We start from the raw sequence: 18,751 nt of genomic DNA, 5'->3' as shown, positions 1-18,751 counted from the left end.
GAACAAGTATTTGAACTTTATACATGAAGCGGAAAAAATCCCCACTGAGTTCCCTCCTACACGGAGCCCCAACAAGTCCCATAGCTCAGTGTTACAAGACAATCCCTCTCCCTCGTGCCACACGCTAACAGTGCCCCAGGTCCAATCAGGATCCCAACACACTCTCCTGCAGAAACCCTGCTGCAGTCCTTGCAGCTGTATTTACCATTGGAAATACTGCCCACACATCCTGACCAGGATATAAAGCCTCAGCCCTCTTGGTAATTTACTGAGCATTGGGCTCAATCTACTGAGCCCATCTTGAAGAACAAAAAGCTGGTTGAGTTTTCAGTGACTTACCAGCTTCCTTTTCTCCAGAGGACTGAAGTGGATCCCTGGAAAGCCAGGAAAGACACAGCAGCTGAAGACCACTATCTGCAGCAGTCAGTAATGTAAATGTGCAGTGGAATGTTTTGTGTGCCCATATAATATACAGCAGAAATGCATGGCTGCTTCTGCTTAATTTAAGGAAGTTTTTGCAAGATTATTTCCGTCTTACTAGAACAGGGTTCATTTATTTACTATTTTAAAGTGTATCTCCATTTTAGATACATACAGCTTACAGCTCATGTGAACACCTTTATGTATTTTTACAACAGGAATGCTTTGATTATAAAATTCTAGAAAACTGCTTACCTGAAATTTTATTTTCCTAATAACTGTAACAGCCCAAGCCTGGGCTGAGCTCTCCTGTCACCAGCAGCAGCCTGTGCCAGATGCTACAATATGGCCAAGAGATCCTATTTATAGTAAGAATTACCCTCAGGGAAAATCCACTCACATGAGTATTATTTGCAGTAGACAGCAGGTACTCTACATCTTGGAATATAAGGGCTTAATTTTTCCCTCTTAGAATACTTGCAGGTGTTTCTGTGTTTCTTGTAAACAGATTTTACCACTAAAATTTGAATATTCTTGCTCACCATGTGAATGTCAAGCTGCAGCAAGAGCTTTCAGTCTAAGGGCCAAGTTGCCCTGAATTAAATGGAAGAGCTAAAAAACTATCAAGCAGCAGATCTACTGTGATTTCCTAAAGTTTCTTCTGTAAATTAACGGCATATATATATATATATATATATATATATATAAAAATGATATAAATGGCAAACTGGCACCTCAGCCAGTTATTTTATAGTTGCTAACCTACTGTTCCCATTACTAAACCTCTTAATTTCTCCAGCACCTAGTCCCAAAGGGTTTTACAGAGTCTGGCTAGACTAAGGCTCACAAAATTTCACACACCCGCAGCACAGAGAGAGCTTCTTGGCAGGAAATTTTAAAAAATTAAAAATAAAAAAAAAGGGGGGGGGGGGAAATAAAGACCACCACAAACAAATCAACAACTAAACCAAATGTTTCCCCTGAAAAGTATTATTTTTTAAACAGTGTAAGGTCAGATAAATAGAACTGGTGAATTTTCACAATAAGCCTGATGGAAATGTAAAATATATTGATAGCAAAAAAAAAAAAAGAGTGGCAAAATCATCCTTAAATGTTCTGCTATAGTAATGTCATTGCCAGAGTAATTGGGCTCTTCTCTCCAAGGACATATTATTCACAAAATATAGTAAGAGAATTTATGCATTTTTACAGTTGTTCTACACAGTCTTCTCAATAAGAGACCTTTGTTTTCAAAGTGAAGACAGACAGAAATAACAGTGCTCAGAGTATTTGGGAAATGCTCTGTCATTTAGACTGTAAAAAGATATAATGTATCAATCCATAAAACATCACCTTGTCCCAATGGAACTGATGAGGCTGTTGCATTCAGGTTCACTGGAACCAGCAAGAATCTGAAGTGCTTATTTCCAGTCTCCAAAGACTCAGCTGTCATAAATATCAGTCCTTATTTTGTGCATTATCTGAAAGTTTCACCAGGAATTGATTATCCTAACAAGTTGTGATCTTAGCTATAAACTTAGCTTCATTTGGAAAATGAAAGCAGCCATCAGGTAATGTGCCTAGAGAGCATCTGTATTAATCTTCAAAAATACTACTTGGCTTTCCTAAGTCAGAGCTGGATCTCCCACCCTCCCCAGAGCCTCATCAGCCTTTCCCTGCAAATTTTACCTGAGGGTCCACCAAAAAAAAACCCAACTGCAAATTCACCAGCTACCAGTTGACAATTCTTATCACAAAGTGATACAACAGCACTATCAGTTTCAGACCCAGTTTGGCACAGAATGATACAGGTGACAAGGAAAGCACAGACTTTGCCAAGTACTCACTCTCCTTCTTTCAACACGGGTGTGATTCCCACATTTCTGCCCCAGGTCTGCACTGCAGCTGTTGCCTGAACCACCAGTCTCTAGAAAAACCCATCACTAAGGCAGGGCAAAAGGCATGACAGCTATACAGAGCAGTCCTAGTACTCCTTCCCTTCCCCACCGAGGGCTCTGGTCCAGTATTAAGATGATTTGGAAAATAAGATGACATTGACATAATTAAAACATTTTGTTTCTTAGAAAATATCACTAAAAAAAAAAAGGATTCACTCCACCGCGAGTATCAGAGAGGTGTGAAAGCAGTTATGGATCAGTGTCTTCAAAAGTTGTGTGAGCTTCAGATAATGTCCAGGAGCATGTCTTGACTCCTTGAGGACTCACACAGTCTAATCAATATTTTTTGAAAACCCTTGTGCTTAGATAACTGCAGATACACTGTTATCCACGTAACCTGCTAAATACTGCAGCTAAAAGGGGTATCCCACCACTGAAAATTAAGCCCATCAGTCAGAGATGTCCCTTTACAGAGCAACCCAAGGGCTGATCATTTGTAGGCAGTAAATTTCAAGTAAATTTCCCACAAGCGAGTGGGAGAGAGCTTCACCACACTGTTAGAAGTGCTTTAAGAAGCCCGTAACTCTTACTAATGAAGCAGATTTTATTTCCATCTAGGTGGCAAACCGCACTTTAAAACAATAGCGAAGGTTCTCTCTTTGCCAGGACGCAGACACGGCATCGCTTTCGAGCCTGACCATTATTCACGCGTGGAACAGCACAAAAGCTACCTGTTTCCAAGCAAACCAGCCCGCGGAAGCCCCGGGCGATGCCCAGGCCCCGCAGAGCACCCGACCGCAGCCTCTGCCCGCCCCGGCCCCACAGGCACCGGCCCGGCCCGTGCGAGCCCCCCGGGCTGCCCTGGGGCCCCTGCCCTGCTCCCCGCGCTGAGCTTGGCCCCGCTCGGCCGCTCCAGTGCCGCCGCTGCTGCGGTCAGAGCGTGACGAATTTCGCTACAAGCCCCACTCCTCTCTTGGCCAAAACTTCACGTTTTCTCCCCGTTCCTGGGGCTGCTCCCTGGGGACCTGGCCGCCTGCCGCCCTCCCCCGGCCCGCAGCATCCCCGGAGGGGCCCGCGGGGAGCGGGGCCTCACACACGCCGGGGAAGGGGAGGCAGCCGCGGGCCGGGGGCGAGGCACGGCCCGGCGCTGGGAGCGGCGGCCCCGGCGGGGAGGCAGCCGAGCGGAGGCACCGCAGCGGCCCCGACGTGGCGGTCCCGGGGGGCTCCCGCCCCGCGCCCGCCGGAGGGGCCCGGCCGGGGTGGCCCCGGAGCTCCCGCGGAGGACGGGGGACGGATCCCCCGGGGCTGGGGGGAGCGGGACACGTCGCCGAGGAGCTGCCGATGGGGCAGGGAAGGGTCTGCCAGCCCCCGCGTCCTCCGGGCGGCGGAGGGAGCGAAGAACTCGGAGCAGAAGTTTGGGGCATGGGAGGAGCGCGACCCCGTCCCGGTTACCTGAAGACACAGTCGTCGCGGGCGTCCCTGGCCGGGGAGATCAGGCCGTGCTTCTTGTTGAAGAGCTTCTGGAAGAGGGTGGGCGGCATTTTGGGGCGCTGCCGCTGCCCCCGCCGCCGAGGCGCTGGGCTCCGCGCAGCGCCGTCCCTTCGCCGCGGCTAGTTCCGCCCGCCCCGCTCCATTCGGTGTCACAGTCATATGACAGAAATTAGTCACCCGGCGCTGCCAGGAGGGGAGGAGGGAGCGAAGGGAGGGACGCAGGGAGCGGGGGCCGGCCGGCGGGCGGGGCGGGCCCCGTGGGGCGGCCTCAAGTGAACAGCGGAGCCCCGCAGCGCCCGCGGGAAGAGCCGAGCCTGGGGGAGTTCGGAGTTCCTGCCTTTCACCCGCCTCGGCCTTTCACGCTCCTCCGGCCGCAGCGTGTGCGGGAAAAGCGGTCGCTGCCGGCGGGGCGCAGCCGGGGGCAGGGCCGAGGAATGCCCCGGGGGCGGCGATAACGCGCCGCTGTTGTGTTTTCCTTCTTCGGACGGAAGTTAAAGGCAGGAGGCCCAGGAAGGCGAGAAGAGGTCACGATCGAGGCATCAGATCCTTCCCGTGGCTGTACTCAGAGCCTTCGGGACTCAGCACGGTTGCACCAGACATAGGCGACGTCTTTTAACCCAAACCTCGAAAACCCAGCTCCTTCCCGCTCTCCTTCCAGGTACAAGAAGCAATTCTCCCACAGCTGTAGCAGAACAGCTTAGCTCAGATGCACTGGAGTCAAAACCTACAGGGAAGGTGGAACGCGTGTAGTTGATGGCAGAGGAAGCCATCATTACAGGTAAAACATCCATCCACAAAAGAGTATTTAGGACATAAAGCCCAGTAACTGACTCTAAAAAAAAAAAAAAAAAAAAAAAAAGGTGTGATAGGTTTTTTAAAAATCAAAAGGATCCACGCCTTTTTACAAAACTCTTTATTAGTAATACTTAAGTGAAATAGAAACACTGGTAACAGCGAACAGTCTCCTTCAATGTGTCACTATTCAGATACAGCCCTGCTAGGAAGTTTAATTAAGGACTGACAAAACTGACTGACTCATCTGCTTTCCCTGGAAAATGGAATTAAACTAAAATGTATGATGTAAGATTAAATTAAGCATTATTATTTTTAAGGCATAATTTAGTGCATGTGTAACATATCTACAGAATGATTCTTCACAATCACCCATCTGTAGGAACTTCGTTTGCCATCTACCAGAAGTTGTAGACAATTCTAACACAAAACAGGAATTAATGTTTAGATGCATCTTTCCCCCCTTGTTCTGTACAGAAGACACACGTGGCTGCCACACATTTACACATGACCAACCTTTACATCTTTTCACCATGTGGAAGCCTCCTGGCTTCAAGAGGAGCACATAAATACAGTCTCAAAGATAAATCGTCCTCAGGGAACAAAACAAAATGATAGAATTTTGGCCAGGATGTGTAACTCAGCTTTCAGTAGTTTCACAACTTAGAGCAATGAAGATTTAGCTAAGTGCAAGTGCACTGCAATTGAAGCTGATGGAGTCCTTTTAAATATAAGTGAACTTACATGTACATTCAGCATATTTTGATCTGGGCCCCAGACATCTCTTCTGTGTCTAAAGATTATGAACCAAACCAGAACCATTTTCATGTAGGGCTTTACCCTCCACTGACCTGTACATGTACCCTTGTAGTGCTCCTGTACAAGACACATCTCCCACCATCTCTGAGTACTTGGAGTCAAAGTCTCCTAACAGTGCACTTCAGATAACAAGAATAACTGAACAGTGTTAATGAAAAACCTCTTACAGATTTATGTACAATACATTTACTCAACATGCATCTGCCATGCACAATTCCTGCTGATAAAGGATTATCAGAGTTCTTGCATGGACTGACTCGCTGGAAGCAATTCCATTCAAGCCATTAAGACTTCATCATGTCTGGGATGTGACAGAGCAGCCCTGGTGACACTGAACAGATTCTTTTCCTGAATCACTGCACAAATAACCTCCTCAGTCCTACCCATTAACTGGCCATGACCCATAACCTTTATCTACCAATATGGAAGAGCCAGTTTCCACTCTGAATGAAATTGTATGTAGTAATTTTTCAGCTGAAAACCAAACTATGGGAAAATGCCTTTCCTTTGAGAACAGCAGAACAAGAGTAGGGATTGTTGCAGCCTCAAAATGAATTTCCTTCCCTGGGGCAAAGAGATAGCCTGGTAATTAATTACACTTTCTCTAAGAGTCAGACAAAAGTTGCTAAGAAGCAGTGCTTTCCTAACTGAAGGGAAGGACAAGAGATTGTGGTTCATGATATTTCTGTCCTCCTATACATACAGCCTCATCACATCAAGAAAAACAAAGACAACCCCCAGCAATATTCAGTCTACTACAGCCAATTCCACAGTTACAGACCATGTTTTCCTCTCTTGTACTTTCCAATTAGTTTGCCAGTATTAGTCTCTTTGTGTAACACTATCAAATGGCCTGGGGCAAAATAAGTGTTTTTTCCTATAACTTCCAGAATACCCTTACAATAAACATATCTTTATTGTGGACCATCCTTTACTTGAATAATCATCATAAGCATTACGATGATTATTCAAGTAAACTTACTAAATATGTAATTTTCAATTTTGCTTAAAGCTGCATCAAGGAGCTCACCTCTGTCTCCTAGGGGCTCCATATTCTTGCATAATTACTAGTGACTTAGTGTTTACAAGAACAAGGATATTGATAATTAAAAGCATACCCGACAGGACTCCAAGGAGTTATTGGCAGAACTCGTTCTATTAAAGCTTTAAAAAAAATAGCTTAATGGCATAATTTTTAACCTTGAGCCATTCAGAATGTTTATATAATACTTGTTCACAGACAATCCAACAGCAATTATTTGCACTTCCTTCTACCCCAGAGCAATGGAGAAAAGATCAGGGTTTGAACTTTTACAGGTATTTTCAAATGCAGTCAAACTACAGTTGTGGATTTTGTATGCCTTCTTTTAATGCTCTTTTACAAAATACAGAACTATTTTCCAGGGTGGTAACACTGGGAAACAAACTCAAACTTTTGAAAGCCATACTAGCATTTTGAAACATTGAAAAACTTCCTTTTTGTCCAGATAAAGTCTGAGTAAAGGATATTGTAGTGAGAACACTCTAGGGGTCCAAATTACTTCAATGCAATGAATTCAAGTAGAAAAAAATTGTTCTTGACAGTGTTTTCTGAGACATTCAGCACACTGAGTACAACATTTATGAATTAACAATCCACAACCTGAACTGGAAGCACTGGGAAATTGACTTATGTGGATACAGTGTGAACAGAAACCTGAAAATCCAGAATGTCAATATCCATCTCTTCAAAACAGTTTAGATATAAAAGGGTTTTCCCCACCATTGTGTTCATGTAAGGCATTTACTTTCTCTAAGTCTGAAGCCACTACAAGAAACAATGACTGAGAGATGTGATATTACAAAATACCTGAGATGAAGCAGGAAGGACTGAGATAGCAGTGGATGGGTAGTGGATGTGCCCAGAATGGTGACAGTGCTGATCATTACGAGCCAATTCTCAGTGATGATGGGGTGAAGATGACCTGTAGTCACAGAACTCACAGTCCTGTACCTCCAAAGTTCTGCAGACCTAAGCATTCAAGGAGTTTAATGGTGGCATACTATTGGCTTCTGGGTCTCCAAGAGTACATGAATGCTTTCATGGCCACTCCCAGGACATGCAGTTACCTTCATAGTCAATGTTAACACTTAAATAGAGGTCCCATCTTTAGATGTTAATGCTGCTAGAGAAAACTACAAACCTTGGCAGAGAGAGAGCTAAAAGTAATTCTATTAAAAGAATAGGAAGGAATTTGGTCTGCTGTTCTTCAGTCAAACTTTTTAAAAATCTAAACAAACTGAAGAATCATCTTTATGGAATCCTTACAGAATAATGCCCAGAACAGGATCTAGCTGCTGTACAAAATAATTTAATATAAAGTATTTGAGAATTTACTAGCTTACTGAAACATGTAATATTAAATTTCAAACAACATACAACCATTATTTACTAGTTAGGAGTTCTGTTTTACCACCCTGTCACAGCAGCAAGATGGTAATTTCTTCTGTTAACTCCTGTTGAGAGCCAAAAATCTCATCTCTGTTTACAGTAGATCCAATTTTTGGTACTTGTTATAGTATCTGGGAGAAAAAAAAAAGTGATAAATAATTATCAATAAAGTGGTATATTCTCACATGTAAAAGAAAGCTCAATGATCTGACCAGCTGTTCAGATGTTCACTAGATATATCCAATGCTAGGATTTGTCTGGAAGAATCTGGATCTTGCAGGTCTCATTTACCAGTGAGAAGAGAACGATGATTTTGAGTATATGTACATTCCTAATGGATACCAGCATCATCTGAAAGACTCCTTAAGCAGAGAATAAAACATCCAGCATAAACCCCTCACCACAGTGGGGTCTTATTCCTGATACCAGGTCCCTCTAGAAAAGGAGTAAGAAAACTAAACTTTTGCTCTGACAGCACTACTTGCTGATTTCTGATTCACTTGCCCACCAAGTACAACCTGTGTTCTGTATTACCACAACTTGCATGGGCACATGAGCTAGCATAGTCCCAGTTCTTTGATCTGTACAGAAGCGTCAGATGAGTGTCATTAATTAATACATAATTAATACATACACACACACTTAGAAGCACTCCCCTGCATTCTAGGTGCTACATATAACTGGTAATAAAGTAGGAAGACATTTGGACCTAAGAGAGTGTAAATGGAAATTTTTGTGTACTCAGTATTTTCCAAAGCTGCCACATTAAGCAGTATGAAGTGTGGCAGTATTGAACTAAAACAGAATAAATGACACACAACTTGCAGGAAACGTGGAGAAAAATTACTTTAAACTTTGGAAGACACGTGCCATCCAGTGGTACACCAAGAAACTTCATGAGAGATGGCAAAGGGAGAGGCTTTTACCTCTGTGTTAATTGATGAGATAGTTTTGTTCACAGTTCTCATTTTTGTTCAAGAAAAACCAAGGAAGTGAATAAAGGAGCTTTCCCTATGTTAAGGATTACGGGAAAAAAGAACAGAAACCTTATGAGAAACTGGTAATTTTTGAAGAAAAACATTACTGATAACTTGAACTACTTTGGTGGAGGGGTGGTAGTGAATACCAAAGTTCAACTCAGGCTTACTCTACCTAGAAATAAAGCACAGAATAGTAGTAAGGCCTTAATTCTGAAGTAGCCTATGATTGTATTAATTCCTATGTTAAAGATCCTTGGAGGAGAAAACATTAATGCAATTTTAATAAAGTACTGTTACACATGAACACTATTAAGCCAGAGAGTTGAAGTTTTCTGCATCTTTCCCTCTTTTTAGCCTTGTGATTTTTCCAAATATTCAGACTTTAAGAAAAAGCCCAACAACCCTTAAACACTCAACTAACCAGGCAGCACCTGGCACAGTATATATATACCATATGTACTATATAAACAGGAGTATAGAACCAAGTCTATACCACTTTACCTTCAGGCACTCTTTTGGGAAGGCAGAACTTTTTGGAGTTAACTGGAACTTGCTGCAGCCGGGAAGGCCTCGGGTCTGGTGACATTCTAACGATGGAGCAGATCTCTCGTCTGTCACACAGAGGCTGAAAAGATTAATGACGTTTCATTCACACAACTAGTCCCACTGAAGAAATGTTCTTTTAGCTTTCTTCTAGGGAAATTAGAGATTACATGCAGATTTCAAGGCATGTCACTAGGAAACATTTAAGACTACTTGTGTATATTCAACACGCTATTGGAAAGGGTGATAAAAAGCTTTAAAGCTTTAAACATTCTCTTTAGCAGTTTTGATACTGTAAGATTAAATATACGTACAGTAGAAACTAGCATGACAAAACTGGATTTAAGAAGTACAATAAAATCAGGACCTTTAAAATATTCTTTTCTTCTGGACTTTGAGGACTCATTTCTTTTTCTGAGCTCAGAGATGCAGGAACAATTTCATCTGAGTTAACAAATGGACCTGTGGTATTCAGGAACAGGTCTTCCCCAGGTGAGGCTTTACACACTGGCGACAGGCTAAGCTACAGTTCCATAAAAATACAAAATGTACAGGAATAACTGCCCAGTTAAATAACAGACAACAATTCAGATTGGCTAATGCTTGTTGGCTCACGCAGAAGATATTCTATTGCTTAAGTAAAAATTATTTAGGGATTTACCAAGACCCTAATGTTCCCTATTTATTAATCTAGTATGCACTAGCTCAAGTATAGAGACAAGTAGCAGTACTGTACTACCTGTACAGGCAAAGAATTCAAACTGGCATTTAAATATCAATTTTGAATCAAAGCGTTTATGCAAATAAGGATACTAGTGCTGGTTTTACATTACATTTATAAAAATAGAAAACAAATTCCTAGCTTGAGTTGTTTGGGTTTTTAAGTGTCCAGAATTAAAATTTTGTTGTGCAATTTGCAATGTAACATAAATATAGACAAAAATGGAATGTGCCACAAGGAACAAGGAATGATTTCTTTGGTTTTAATCATTCAAAAAAAACCAAAAAAAAAACCAGATAGGCACTCACATCTAGCTGTAGAGGCTGAGCATTACCAGGATTTTTTAGGATTTTATTTCCCTCCATGATTAGCATGGTGGAAGTCATTTGCTAAACAAAAGCAGAGAAGAACTCAGTATCAGTTTCAAAGTCTTGGCTGTTTATTACTACTCTTACAGTATTCTCCTAATACACAATACTTGAGAATTCCATTTAGAATGACTACTAGTTCTTCAGATTTAAGTCCTGAATTCCTGTCATTCAGGGTTATTTTTTGGTCTTATGCTCTCCAAAATTAAGATGAAGAATTAGTTTACTGCAACTCACATATTTCAGATGTGGCACTTCCTGGTACTTCTCCTGTTTAATTGTAACTTCAGTCAAGATTCACAACGCCCATTTCCATTTTCCATGCCAGTGTTAATCAGTGGGGCACAATGGGAACACTTACCACCACAGCATCTGTGGGTTTGGTTGGCAGAACTTCTGCTGTCAACCCCTCTGGTTGGGCTGACGTGTTTTCTGGGGCATCAAGCTGCCTAAACGATGATGAACCTTCTTCAAAGGGATTAAAACTGCTTTCTTTTTTCTTCAGCCTTTTGGCTTTGGCTGTTCGATTATCATACTAAATAGTAAAACAATTAGATTTGGTGTTACAAAGTGAATCTCTATAACCTGGTAAAAAAGCCTGGTAGAGCCACTAAAAAAAGAGTCCCCTTGTCATAGTCAAGCTCTAGACAACCCATTTCAGTACTACTGACACAGGCAGTCTGAAAAACAGTGAGCTTGGGGACATCATGATTATTGCTCTCTCGAGAGGGAGAGGCAAGCTACATCTTCACTCTGCCCTGGCTGCAAACACCACTTTACAAGTGTAGCAAGAACTACTATTCCTCTAGGTGGAGTTTTCCATCCATACAAGGAGGAAGTCATTTGTGCTACAACCTTGCTGATTTTTTATTAAGATCTTTCACCTTGCTTTCCGGTCCTAACGGTGAAGAACAGCGCATACCGCTTTTTAGGTCTGGAGTTCTCTCTCTTGCAGCTGTTATTTTACAGAGTTTTTTTCCTGTGACAGATTTCCAACACATTAATTAACTTCGAGACAAAGACTACTACAGCTACTCTCCACCCCATGTCTTACAGGATGGTTTTTAAAGAGGAATTCCAAAGCCACTCCTGTAAACACAATTCTTCCCTCCAATATAATCCTTGTCTCCTTCTCCCCACCATCAGGACTGCTTTACTCCTCTCCCATTCCGTACCCAAGGCTGCTTATTAAAATGTTCACCTGGCTATTTACAGCTGGGGAAATACTGTGGGACCAGAGACCCACATAATCACAGCAGTCTTTACCAGTGGCAACTTCTGATGCTATTACCCTCCAAATTAAGCAGGGGGAAATTATGTGGTACCCGGGCTGCAGACAGAATTGTACTGATCACAGATCAGAACTACAGTTACATCAGGGACGCAATGTATTTGTGAAGCTGACATGAAATAAGCTGAAGTAAAGAGCATGGCACAAACAGTTGTGCTCCTGAGTAAGGTAAATAAGAAATGTCAATTTTCACTGAGCATCATGGGTGATTAAATGGAAAAACGCAGGGTTTGAGACTTTAGTTGGTTGGTTGTTTTTGTTTTCTTCTCCTAACACATTAATTAGAACAAAGTCTTATTTGCTGGGACGATTTTTCAATTTACACTTTCCCTTCTAGATACAACTGAGTTTAGTCTGTGCTGGAAGACAAATGACACAGTAGAAACCTGGTTTAGATACTGTGCAACCATTTAAGTTTGGGTAGAATATTCTGTTCTCACAGCTAGTACAACTGCTTCAGGTCATATTTTACCTGCCAGCGTAGCTGAAATGCTTGATGCTGAAGAACTGTTATAGCAACTTGATGGTCTCTTTCTAGAGGAGGAGAAAAAGAAAAGAACTATTCTGAATGAACGTTAACATTAAAAAAACCTATTAATAAGAAAATCCTAGGAAAATATAGGTTGAGTGAAACAGGATAAATCTTATTTTAAAAAATATTGTTAAGGAGTTGCTTGATCACCCTTTACAGTTATTTGATAGTTTATCAAGTCACACATCTATCCTGACGACTTCTGCAATTCAAGACCCACAGAAGATTCACTAAATACTCAGCACTTCAGCTTTCTAGGACAGAACACATTTAAGGAGGATGCAGGAGAAATTACATTTGCAAGAAAATTCAGAATCAATTGTGTAGAGATCTGTAACAGTAAGATTGATATGTGTTATGAAGGGAAATGTCTGCATATAAGACTGGAAGGAGAAGCACACGGGTTAAAAGAAATTATGCTGTTCCCAGAAGAACACTCATGTTCCTCAGGTTTCTGTGTCAGGACCTGAAGGCAGCTCTGTGACAAAGCCAAGCATAGAAGACCCTTCCCTGTGATAAAACCTCACCACAGACAACTTGTCAGAGGAAACCCAGCACCCAACAACAGGAGGATGTCAACAGGATGCCAGCACAGCACACACACACATTCTGAGTAAGGAAACACTATCAACAGGCAGTAACCTGGCCTAAGATTATACTATACAGTCAAGTGGATTCCAAAGCAAAGGCTGCTCCCCATGTAAGCTGATGATTCCTACAGAACATTAAAGACCTGCCTAAAAACTGATTTTTCTCTGGGCAAGCACAGAATGTCAGACTTAATGAAGACTTGACAACAGGTACTCTTCACAGTCTGCTGCACAGACAAGCCTGGCCAGACCACCTGAGCACACCCCTCTTGCTGTGACTGAATGAAATCTGACAGAATTAGCACAATTGCATAAAAGCAACTTATTTAGGGATTTTGTAAATAAATGCCATCTCCTTCCTAAAATCCTTCACTGAGTTCCCTTACATTGACTTCCCTACAGCTGCAAGGCGAAACTAGAAATCTGTAAGGCAAACTCTTCCCTGACCAGTTTCAAATTCCACCAATATCAAAGTTAGTGACAACACAGGTAGCTGAAACTCCACAGAAGAGTCTGCATGAGCAGAGGTGTATTTGTACTGGCCTTTCTTTTAAGTACCTCTCAAAAGAGAAAAGTCTGAACATTTAGGTGCATCAGAGTCTGCTGTAGCAATTACCTTTTAGTGCATCGGTCTGGAAGATCGTTTGGTACAGGTTCTAAAAAAAACCCAAAACATGAAAGCTAAACTTTAAATGAAAAAGCTATGCCAGCTTAGACCAGACAATTTTTTAGTGCAAACTAGCTTATAAAGCACAATATTAGAAGCAAACACAAACCGCTAGCAGGGAGCTGCTCTCCATTATGTTAACAGACCTTACATAAAATGATCATTACATATTTTATACAGGTTCCTCACACCAGAGTGAAATTTGTTTATGTTTACCTCCTGAAGTATTGTAGAAAAGAATTACCTAATATTGCTGAAAGATTTGACATCTGTGGTATCTTATCAATGGTCACCGCTTTGCTGGAGTCCAGGAGAGTAGAGTTCTTGTACTTGCCAAGGTCTACAGAGTAAAAATTGCATCTTTCTGGACATAAAAAATATAAGTGCAGATTTCTTATGCTAAAATTCATTGAGTTATTAAATTTGTGACCAAACTGAAAGCAATCACAATTGCAAGCCAGGAACTAAAAAAGCAAAATTAAAGCACTGTCTTGGCTCAAACAGCTGCAGAAAAGTTTGGAAGGAATTTGACTGAACACACATTTGTGGGTCATTCCCAAGAAACAGCTTGTGTCAACAGTGAATACTTCAGGTTTAAAGTAGGATTCCAATTACATAAGGACCTGATTCACACCAGATTAGAGGACAGATACACTAATTCCACGTTAAACACAAGTTTCTAGCAAAGATGTGACTTGGTGAGTCACAGAAAGGGAGGCCACTAGTCTTTCTGTTGTAGACAGTATCTCCACATTTCCTACATCAAAAAAAACTGAAAAAAAGTCACCCAAAAGTCTCACCCAAATCATCATCTCTGAATGTTTCAGGGGATGAGTAAGTTTTCAGGCTGTCGCTAGCAGTGCTAAAATCTGCAGCTGCATCTTCATCTAAACACTCTATGAGAAAGGTGGAAACACCTGTGGGAAGAGTAATTTCTGTACCTAGAGAAAGAGACAAAAAATGTGGCTAAAAAAAATCTATCATCTTATACAAACCATCAGAATTTCCTTATCTGAGTTTCATTATTGTAATGAGCTAAATATTGTCACTCATCATATAATAAGTCATAATACAGTAAAGGGCATCCTTAGTTTATTTCCATACACTCCCATAAGCCAAGAGAAGATACCTTCATTGCCCAAGGCTCACAAGACATAGCTGAAAAATATAGCCTCTGCTAAGGCAAATCTTAAGTACATCACAAGCTTTTAGGAATGCAGGTTTGAGTAAACTGAAGAACTCATGTCCACAGCTGGCTGTGTCAATGATAAAACCAAGATCATGTGGTTTGCAGCAGGCTGGGCTCAAGACTGTCTCAGGTGCTGTGGGTCTGTCTGTGCTGCCTACAACCAATTCATGTGAGTCCAGCCACAGGCTGCAGTAAGAGGCAGAAGTGCAGCCAGCGGTATCAGAGCCTTCACTTTCTAATATCACACATTCAGAACCTGTACAACAACAGCACAGTACATGACCAGTACTTTAAAATAAATAAAATTATATCAGGAATTTTACATTTAGTTTATTATCAGTATTAAATGTATTTAATAATATAATGTATAGCCATTATACTCACTTGAAGTCACTTCAGCATTTTTCAAACTTCCTTTATTTTCAAAGTTGATTTTTTGGAAATTCTAAAATTAAAAGACCGATACAAACAACCTAAGAAAACTGAATGCAGACATAGAAAGGCATTCAAATATCATCATACATTAGCATCATCTACATTAGCATCTGGTACTTCACCACTTAAACCTGCTATTCACAGTGTAATTTGTAGCAGGATTTTTCATGTACATTAACAAATCTGCAAACTTACAGCTCTAAAATTCATGACAAATATCCCACCACTTGATCCTGCAATCTATGCAGGATGAGACTGCCACTGAAGGCATACTGACATGAACTGAATTTAGGCACAACAGAGGTAGAGTAATAATCTTCACAGTCTTTTGATTTTTTTTCAAACACCTCACTTTCAGAATCCTACACCATTTCTGTAAATACAAACATCTACAATGTGTAGGCAGTAGGTTGTACAAAACTAGGCATTTTGTAGAAAATGTAAATAATTGGTAAACTCTACAGAAGAGCTAACATTTTAAAGAAAAATAGCTCTATACCAGTATCACCTGTGCTCTTTGCTGCAGCAGATTTCAGTTCAAAAACATCTGGTTCACTATTCTCTTGCCATTGTAGTATTAACTGTCCTGTAACACTTCTGCACCATCACCTCCAATCATTTTGTTCCAGTTTTAATACCACAAGAAAGAGCATCAGTGACATGTCAAAGGTCTGTGCCTGACTTAGAAGTGAGCAATTCTCTGGAATCACAATCTACTGAGTTCTCTTCCACAGAACACAATCCTACAGCCTTTCCTCATCCAAGATAATTAGTATTGATGTTTTCTCATGCTACCAGTAGTTCCAGCATCTTTTATTCTGGCCAAAGACACATAAAATGTAATCCAAAATACAGGACCAAGTTCAGCCTGAAAAATGTCTGGGCTCACTCAGACATAACTCATAGGAAATTTTACCTGAATACAAGAATTTAATGTGTCACATTTCTCTGATTAAGCCTCCATCACTAGTAGATAAAAAGCAAGACAGCATTCTCACCTTCAGTGGTACACTGCTTTCTTCTGGTTCCTTTTCTTTTATCTTGAAGTCTGTTGTTTCGCCTCCAGTCACTTGATTGCTGCGGTTGAAGAACAGGACCAAGTTCAATCACAGAGCTACACTGCTTTAGACAAAAACAACAACTGCAAAATGTCTTTATGGGGTGTCAATAAATAATTTGACAAACTTCAGTGCACTGAAAATTCAGAGTGCATTGCTCCAACTGCCATCTCACAAAACAAAACAATATCATTTATTAGCAAGTCGTAACAATAGTGTGTTTGAAGGAGTTCTAGCTGACCTTTGGTTGCATGAAGAGCTCTCTTCAGTATATTCAACATTTTCTTTAATCTTTGCCAAGCTTTTCCCACTGGACTTTTTCTTCAGGTCTAGAGAATAATAATAATTTCAACATTAGAATTTAGATTATTATTTCTAATTTAACTGTTTCCACCTTCTACACTCATAACACTTTTTGACCTTATTATCACAAACACTGTAAAATCTGAATTTGCTTTCTTCAGCAGTACATCAAGAAAAAGCAAAAAGCAGATTTAAAGAAATACTTCTCATGTTTTAGAAACCTGTTGATTAAAAGGAAAAAAACCCCACCATCTTGGAAGCAACCTTTACCTTGATTCAAAGTATTCTGAGTAAAAATCAGTTTTAAATGGTGTTTCTTAGGACTATCAAGGATTTCTGCATAAACTGGTCCTCACTGTATATAATCCCAAATGGCATTAACAACCCAATCAATCAGTAACCACCAAATTTCAGAGACATATTTTGTTATCCTAAAACTAATTTTTTGAGTAATTTAGCTTTGTGCTTTGTTTTCATTATCTAAGAGCTAGAAACAGCCAAACTTTCTAGAGTTACACTTTTATGACTGCAAAGGAGTGTCCATACCCACACTAAAACCTGGGTCTGAGTCACTGCATTTCCCCAGGGCCACACAGAGCCCTTAGGCTGAAGCTTCCTGGGAATTCAGGACAGGATGATATATGGACAGGACTCATCCTTTTCCTTCCTTTTTTTTTTTCAAGCATATGGAAGACCTCCAGGCAGCTGGTTGCACCCAGTCCCCTGCGCAGGAGTACTAAATACATACAAGAGCAGGAGCCAGCAGAGCAGGAACAAGGCAATAACAAATGTTTGCCGTACCCTCTCACAGCAAAGCTTTCCTTTTAAATTACTGAGATCAGCCTAAGATCAAGACTTCCCGCGCTGGTGGTTCCCCATAGTCTGTCAGGCTTCACTTGATTCCTATCCATTCCCTTTTTTCATAACAGGTCTCAAATGCTTAGCTTGGTATCTGCTGCACTGCGATCAACAACGAGGCAGCTCCTTTGGAGTAACGACTTCAAGCAATTCTTAAAATATTCTCTCAAAGGTAAGTAAGGCTTTTGTCTTGCCATTTCTCGATGCTCCCTTCCAACTCGATTAAATGGAGGGGAGGCACTTCACAGAAGGAAAAATCCTTCCCATTGCTAACGAGCAGCTAAAATAGAAGTAACACTCCTGTTTCCAGAAGAGCACTCTGCTTTCTCCAAGCGGCGAGGGACATGGATAACAAGAAATCACCTCCCAGCCTCACACAGGAGCCGCTGCACTAGGTACCTGTGCGAGGAACAAACCTTTGAGGGCCACCGAGGACGCTGCTGGTAAAAATCTTGGCCTCATTACCCTGCCCAGCATCTTTACCCATGAGAACACACCGCGCAAAGCACAGCGCAGGTACTTTCCCCCCCCCACCCTTTCCCGCCGGTACGGGCCCGGCCTCCTGCACCCCAAGCCCCGCCGCCGCCCCGGGGAGGCGCTTACAGGCGGGCTCGGGCCCGCGAGGCCCCGCGGCCCCGAACAGGCGCCGCCGGCACATCTGGGAGCCGCCGGCCCGGCTGCCCGGGAGAGCGGCCGCCCCCGGTAGAGGGGACGAGCGGCGCTTCTTCCGCGGTGCCTTCCCGGCGCAGGGAGCGCGGACTCGGCGCTCCCGCTCCATGGCAACCCCGGCCGCCACAGCCTCCGCCGCCCGCGGCGCCTCCGGCGGCGCAGCGCCCACCGCCCCAGGCCGCATGCGCGGGGCGGCGGCGCGCGGCCTGTTTGAGGGAGCGGCGCTCGTGAGGGAGGCGCTGTGGGCAGGGGCGCGGGACACGGGACACGGGACACGGGACACCGGAGACGGGACTCGGGACACGGGACACCGGACACGGGACACCGGACTCGGGACACGGGACACCGGACACGGGACTCGGGACACTTCAGCGAGCCCGGCGGCTCCGGGCCTCGGCCGTCCCTGTGCCAGCGCCTCGCCGCCCTCGCAGGGAAAAACACCCGCAATAAATGGTCAATAAATGGTGTGTGTGTGATAATCCCTGTATTGTTCCGACCCCGCGTTTCAGCTTCAGGTTGTAGGGAGGAGGAAATCTCGTTGCATCGTTACCTGAAAAAACAGAGCGTATCGAATCAGAATGGTTCGGGTTAAAGGGACCCCAGGTATAATCCCCTTCCCCCCTTTCTGCCGCACCAGGATGTTCCCAGCCCCATCCTGCCTGGCCCTGGGCACTCCAGGCCTTTCTGGATTTCCAA

The 18,751-nt window shown here is 42.7% G+C and overlaps 2 protein-coding genes across 7 annotated transcripts in view; both read right to left on the bottom strand.

Moving 5' to 3' along the window:
- Positions 1-3,969, bottom strand: part of FNIP1 (folliculin interacting protein 1) — a 64,662-nt gene extending 60,693 nt beyond the window's left edge. For both annotated transcript variants that reach the window (XM_084216057.1, XM_084216059.1), the window contains exon 1: positions 3,771-3,969. In XM_084216057.1, coding sequence (XP_084072183.1) covers positions 3,771-3,859 — 89 coding nt within the window. In that variant the 5' untranslated portion in view covers positions 3,860-3,969. The remainder of the gene's footprint in view (positions 1-3,770) is intronic.
- Positions 3,970-4,817: 848 nt separating this feature from the next.
- Positions 4,818-18,341, bottom strand: MEIKIN (meiotic kinetochore factor). 5 transcript variants are annotated; one of them, XM_084215679.1, is made up of 14 exons: positions 17,990-18,341; positions 16,467-16,554; positions 16,166-16,244; positions 15,117-15,177; positions 14,344-14,484; positions 13,788-13,907; positions 13,493-13,532; positions 12,227-12,288; positions 11,348-11,442; positions 10,825-10,998; positions 10,404-10,484; positions 9,742-9,897; positions 9,333-9,456; positions 4,820-7,982 (listed from the first exon to the last, which is right to left on the bottom strand). In XM_084215679.1, the coding sequence occupies exons 1-14, from the start codon at positions 18,237-18,239 to the stop codon at positions 7,936-7,938; spliced, it is 1,518 nt and encodes a 505-aa protein (XP_084071805.1). In that variant the 5' UTR covers positions 18,240-18,341; the 3' UTR covers positions 4,820-7,935. The 5 variants fall into 5 exon arrangements, with proteins under 5 accessions (XP_084071808.1, XP_084071809.1, XP_084071805.1 ...); XM_084215680.1 differs by having other exon boundaries at positions 4,825-7,982; positions 13,788-13,883; XM_084215682.1 differs by lacking the exon at positions 9,742-9,897 and having other exon boundaries at positions 4,818-7,982.
- Positions 18,342-18,751: the final 410 nt, after the last annotated feature.

The sequence above is a fragment of the Fringilla coelebs genome (genome assembly GCF_963513975.1).
Source record: "Fringilla coelebs genome assembly, chromosome: 15".
Classification (NCBI taxonomy): domain Eukaryota; kingdom Metazoa; phylum Chordata; class Aves; order Passeriformes; family Fringillidae; genus Fringilla; species Fringilla coelebs.
The sequence above is the reverse complement of the archived record's forward strand: the minus strand, read 5'-3'. Positions and strand labels throughout refer to the sequence as shown.